Source organism: Cyprinodon variegatus, unplaced genomic scaffold, assembly GCF_000732505.1.
Source record: "Cyprinodon variegatus isolate N-32 unplaced genomic scaffold, C_variegatus-1.0 Scaffold15, whole genome shotgun sequence".
Lineage (NCBI taxonomy): Eukaryota > Metazoa > Chordata > Actinopteri > Cyprinodontiformes > Cyprinodontidae > Cyprinodon > Cyprinodon variegatus.
Window position 1 is genome coordinate 1533109 of NW_015150468.1, and position 6485 is coordinate 1539593.

General features: G+C 37.3%; 1 protein-coding gene across 2 annotated transcripts in view; it reads right to left on the reverse strand.

The window, feature by feature from the left end:
• The window catches only part of acsf3 (acyl-CoA synthetase family member 3), a 45941-nt gene extending 39582 nt beyond the window's left edge, over positions 1-6359 (reverse strand). The window contains exons 1-3 of one of the 2 annotated variants that reach the window (XM_015385185.1): positions 6336-6354; positions 5567-5672; positions 4534-5353 (exon numbers count right to left, since the gene is read on the reverse strand). In XM_015385185.1, the coding sequence (XP_015240671.1) occupies positions 4534-5256 (723 nt within the window). In that variant the 5' untranslated portion in view covers positions 5257-5353; positions 5567-5672; positions 6336-6354. Of the gene's footprint in view, positions 1-4533; positions 5354-5566; positions 5673-6335 lie in introns of both variants that reach the window. The other variant, XM_015385193.1, reaches the window with a different exon arrangement.
• Between the last annotated feature and the right edge of the window lie 126 nt (positions 6360-6485).

The window sequence follows — 6485 nt, forward strand, 5'->3', positions numbered from 1 at the left end:
AGTATAGGAACTATTAAAACATGCCTTTAGCTGACAGAGCCACCCACTTAAAGCAGTAATTATATCAGGATTGTTCAAAAATATATGAACATTTTGCATTTAAGATTGAAAAACAACATTTTGGTCAGCCAATATGCTCAATTCCTCAGGTGGAAAAGTTTTAGTTTCACCAGGTTTGATATCGTAAAAAGTCCTCTTTAAGGAACCTTTGGCGATCCGCTTATGAATCCAATCATTGAAAAATAATCAACAGATAAATCAACTTGCAAAATAATTGTTAGTTGCAGCCCTAGTCCAGACCTTATTAGCTATCAAATAACAGAAAAAGTTAAAATCCAAAGAAAAGCATGAAGACCTATTTATAGAAGTACTTTTGATTACCAAAAAAAACTTCGATTTTGTGTAAAAAACAAGTAACAAATAAGTTTTGAAGACACATTTTTTACATCAGGAGTTTTCTCCATTACTTGGTAACAAATAGGATTAAAGAAAATTAATATTGTATCTCTACAACCCTTATTGGCATGTGTGCCAATGATACATACTACTTAGTGTAGTCAAAACCACAAAAAATATTTTATATTCTGTCATTCCCTGAAAGCAAATTACTGCCATCATTAAAGCTGCTCTGGACCAATTTACCAGCATGGAGTCACAACATGTTTAACTGTAATGGAAAGAGGAACAAAATTACAACCAAACATTTTCTTAAAGCAGCTGTCATAATTTAAAACAGTTTTTTTTTAATTGCTTCTAATATTTTTTTTAATCGTTCTTCCTAGGCTGAGCAGAACAACTGTTAGCACTTATCTTTCCTGAACAGTAGGGAGATAAAATACGATTTCAAATGAGAATAAGCATAGAAATCAGTTCAGAACTCCAGGACATAAAAGCCAATATGTTCAAGGTGAGGTAAACAATCAAAATTTCATTTATTCCTTCATTATCAAAAGCACAACCTTTTGATAATGAAAAACTCCCTGCCTTTCGTTGAAGGGAGGGGAGACGAGCGATGATTAGTCGCTGTGCACCTCTGCTATCTTTGGCAGCATCAGCAGTGCATGTGGAATGGAAAACTGAGCCGGCAAAAACATTTTTATCTTCTTGTTGAAAACGTGACATTTTTTCAGCAAAAACTGAAAAGAAATCCTGCAAAGACAGCTTCTGAGAAACAAAATTGTGTTTCTGGATTTTAAGTTACACAAAGAACTTATATTCACACCAAAGGCAAACGTTTTTCCACTTTAAAGGGTAAAACACAAAACATTTCCCAAAAACAATGATTGACATTTCATTATGAAAAGCCATTATCCACCAGAACATGGTCACAATGTCTTTTAGTGATTCAAGTTACATAAATGTAGGTTGTTTTTTTTTAAGTGGTCTACGTTTTATCACTGGGAGCCTTGTCGATAGCACACCCAGGAACACTAAACTTAATATTTCTTAATTCAAATCAATTTACCAACAGCACTTTCCAAGAATCCTGACAGTCTATTGGCCGTCCCTTCCAGGAAATCAATCGCTCGCTCATTCATCAGGTACAGTAAGAATCAGCTGGAGCTCTGCCTCGGTTCAGAGTGATTTCATTAACCAGGCGGCTGGACAATTAGGCTTCATTTGACTATAAATACTCAGAAAATTTCTCTCTTGACTTTGAACGGCATAAAGAAAAATCTTTTCATTGTTTCTAAATGTTTGTTTCATTCCATCATTGGAACATAAATATGTGTAGCTCTATTATATGTAAGCATTTTATGGTAGATTCTAAATAATGCAGCTTAAAACCTAAAGAAAACTGCAGGTTATTAGACTGAATTTGTCATTTTGTACACACCAAGTGTAGCAACAACAAAATTACGTTGCTTACAGCTTCCAACAGTGAGGTAAAAGGAAATTATTTCTTTCAACTTTACCGCTGACTTCGATGTTTGGATATATTTTAGAGGTATGTTAATATAGTAAAAAAAAAAAATTTACATATTAAAGACCATATGTAAAATTTATTAAAAATGATGCCAAGCAGTGAGATAAGTTTTGCGAAACTGAGTAACGTAAAGTCTAAAGGGCTCTATTTCTAATCCCCATTTTAAAAGTTACAAAAGTTCTTAATTCTTTAGAAAAACTAAAAATGAAAAGAAGAAAAACTGCTTATTTCCTTTTGGTTCATATAAAATGTCCATCTTAGAGTCATATCTTTCCCTAGGCTAATTTTCCAGTTCAGTTCAAGATCAGTTTACATAACAGTCTGGATTCAAACCATTTTGTTAACTAAATGGGATGAACTATTTTTTTTTTTTTTTTTGCCTTTATTGCCATTGAAACAATGTAAATTAATTCATTTGAATGAGAAAATTGTACATTTTACTGAAAGATATCTTAAAATAGCCTTTTTATTTTAACCTTTACGACTAAAACAGTTTGATGAGCAGACTGACACCTCAGTACATCAGCACCCATGCATCTATAAGCCTGTAGCCTATTTTTCCTGAATTAACTTCAGGTCGGAAGTTCCTGCGCCGTTTCTGAGAATGTGACATCAAGTAAGTCAATGTCAAATGGTCCAACCTTGCAAACAACTGAAGAGTTACAATCAAGTTTGATTTTGTGGATACCCAGAGGTGACCAGCATCCAGCTCAATTCAGACAGCAACGGCAACTCCCTACATACACATAAGGTTAAAAAATATATAAAATAAATTAAATTAAATAAAAAAAAAAAAAACTGGTCAAGTTCTGTGGTTACTATGGCTGGGTATTTTCGCAAAAGTCCTGAATCGATTCGATTTTGATTCATACAGTTCTAAATCGATTAATTTCGATTCTGTTTTTACAACAATGAAAGTGGTTCAACTGTGTTTCAAAATACTCATGTATTTCATTTTTTCCTGTCATATTAAACACAAAGTGCAAACTTGTGTTTAATATGACATTGATTAGGTCAATTTTTTTACCCAGCCCTAGCGGTTACAACACAGGTGGCAATATCATCAGAAAATGTTGTCATGCTTCTTTAAAATAAATGACACTTAAAGGAGCAATAAGCTAAATTTCTAACCACAGTTGGGGCATAATTGAGAATGTGACGGCCTCTTCCTCTAACGAAAAGGAAGAGGCGTTCAAAGTCATTCACTATGTTGCCATAGCAATGTGAATGACTGTAGCTCTGTGGCGCAGGTTGATAAGACATTACATTTTTGCCCCTTTCTTTAAGATACATTCCTAAAATCATAAAAAAAAAGGCTATTTTAAAGAGTAACTTTCTTTTTTGAAATAATGACATCTTTGTTTATTTTTCCCAACTTGGGACTTTCTGCAAACCAGCGGAACTTACATTTTAACGTTTTCTTTCCTCCCCCAATAGTCGCTGCTCAATCCCTGCGAGTCTGCACTTATGCAGACTCCCTCTTTAAAGTCTGAACGGTCCCCTCACCCTACGCACTACGTGGTTTGGGACGGCCCTTAATGAGTCGGACCCAGCTGGGGATGGGCAAACAGAGGGTTAATGCTTAGGGGAAGGGTTCTCTGACCCGAATCCTGACATGTCCCCCCCCGGAGAGACATGTCTAGTGAAGAAGTACGCAACTCATTTGACAAAAGATCATCCTCAAATGTGATTTAAATCCGCTGGATGTGCTTTCCACAATTTTGCTCCTACACTAAGCTGTTCTCTCTTGGCAGGGAGGGACTATTTGTAAAGACAGTGCCTCGGCTTGTAAATATACCGGTAAGACTGGAGAACAACACAGAGGAATGGTGTGTGACGTCATACCATATTCCATCTGAAAAGTTACCTTTGGTTCTTCACATCACTACTCTCTTTTCCCTATCTAAGCTACTCTATTGGTTACTGTTCCTTTAACACTCAGTATTGGAGTAGCTACACACCTTAAGATTATCTTAATCAAAGTTTGTGAGCTGTTGAACTGTTTTAGTTAGTAAACCAGGAAAAAAAACGTATAATTTCAAGGCTTTTTATGGCATTTAGGAAAACTTTCCTTTGGTCCTTCACATCACTACTTTTCTTTTTTTAAGCTAATTATTGGTTTCTGTTCCTTTCACACTTAGTATTGGAGTAGCTACACACCTTTAGATTATCTTCATCAAAGTTTGTGAGCTGTTGAACTGTTTTAGTTTGTAAACCAGAAAAAAACATATAATTTCAAGGGTTTTTATGGCATTTAATGGCAGTTTGAGAACCACAGGTGCAAGTTAAAACCCTGATGTCAGAGTGCCTGGAGCTTTTCTTTTGATTTCTTTTGAACCTTACATATGCATTTATCTAAGGGTTGTGTCTGCAACTTAAAAACCATCTACTTTATGTGGAAATATGATGCATTGAATAATTCTACATTAATAAATTAAACTATGATTTTATATTTACCTGAAATATTGTCTGGAATAATAGTTTTTGTGATGATTAAAAACATTTTAGTTCAGCAAACAAACAAACATTTCAGGAGAAACATCACACAATGTTATCAGGTTCATGGCACTTATCACTGTTTATACAAAATTAAAGTCACTGGTTACCATGGCTTGAATGCTGCTGTGTGTGTGTAGGACCCCTTTGGGGCGCCCTGTGGTACCGCTGGTGTAGATGATCATAGCCGGTCGACCTGCCCAGTCTGAGATGACATTCTCCTCCTCAACCGAAGGAGTAGCAACCTCAGCTAAAGTGTAAAGGTCAGGTGCAGGAGGAAGCGTCAGCAGAGGAAGCCCCAGCTTCTGTGCCAGTGGTTGGAGGGTTTCTCCATAAGGGTGTGCTGCTACAAGCAGTGATGTCTGGGAATCAGAGACGATGTACTCCAATTCTGAAAGAGGGTGTTTCCGGTAGAGTGGCACCGCCGTCCCACCGCTTATCCAAGATGCCCACTGTGCCACCACATAGGAAGCATCGTTTGCACACAGGAAGGATATTCTTCTTCCATCCAGATCCCCAAAACTGCAGTTTAAGGTTGTACTGATTCTACTTGCGAGTCCCAAGCTGCTGCAGTACAGCTGCTTGTAGCTGTGCCTCCCTGTGCTGTCTACAATTGCAAGCTTTTCTCCAAACCCAAGAGCTCTAGTGAACACAGGCCTCGGGTTTATCTTCCATGATGGAGCAGTAGTCTGTGTGCGAATGCTTCTTTGAACTGGCCATCCTAATGACCACCGTCCCGGAAATAATGGGTAAGCCTTTCTGGTCAGGCTTACTTTGGTGTGAAGAAAGGTTTCCTTTAGAGGATGTTTAGCAAAGGTAAACAGTACAGACATTTCTAAAACTTAGTTGCTCTCTACCCCCTGGAGTTTACATGTATGAGACAGCTCCATCCGCAGTCCGGACAATATAGCACTCATATTAAACAATAATCTGGGAGATGAAAAGAGAAAAATATTTTGATTAGTCTTATGAAGTAGAATTGAAAGCGTTATTCATTTATAAAGACTCCATAGTTAACAGTAAACAAAACAGATATACAAAAAGATTGTGCCTCTAGTATCTCATCTGTTTGAGTTAATAACCATGAACAACTTAGGGAAAGTAAGAAAGTACAAGTAAAAGTACAACAAAGACCAGAGCCACCTTCTGAGGAGGCTGAGATTCTTTGGAGTGTCCAGGCTGCTGCTTAAAACCTTGTATGACTCTGTGGTGGCATCAGCCCTCTTCTACGCTGTTGTCTGCTGGGCCCCTGGCAGCACAGAGTGGGACAGAAAGAGATTAAATAAGCTAGTGTGAAAGACAGTTTCTGTCCTAGGCTGCACTCAGCCTATTGAGCCGATGTGACAAGTGAATTTCTCCACTGTGAGAACAATAAAGTATATATATAAGTATTTCTCAACCATCACAAGCAATCATCTGGTAATTTATTCCCAGATAGACTCAGTTTGACCACATCCACACTGTGCTTGCTGGGATAAGGCAATGGAAAATCCACACATTAGACATTGACTTCCAAGATTTTGCGTTAAAATTTGAAACAGTGGCTAAGAAATAAGCAATTTTACTAGACATATGCACTTAACACTGGAATTTTTTGCGTTTCGTTAGAGCAGTGAGCTCTAAACTTAAGTTTCATTATTATGCCGTTACTTTTCAGCGTGACAGTGAGGAAACAGGGAAACATCAGCTGCTTTTGGTGCCATTACTACCGGGTGCTGACCATAATGCAGGTGCCACCAGCACGTTTCCTTTTATTTAAGTAAAAACGTAAACATTTATAGAGGGTGTGGTACGGAAATCTCAGTTGAGCAGAAAAAAAGAGTTTACAATCACGCGATGATATTAGAGCGTGAGTATGCCCACATAACCATTCAAAGATAGATTTTTCCTCGTTGTATTACTCCCAACTCACCTCAAAACAAAGTGAAGGACGGTGTAGCGCCGATAGTCTTCCGGTAGGAAACAAGGATAACGGAGTAGTTCCTATCCTATTCTTTCTTTCTTTCTTTCTTTCTTTCTTTCTTTCTTTCTTTCTTTCTTTCTTTCTTTCTTTCTTTCTTTC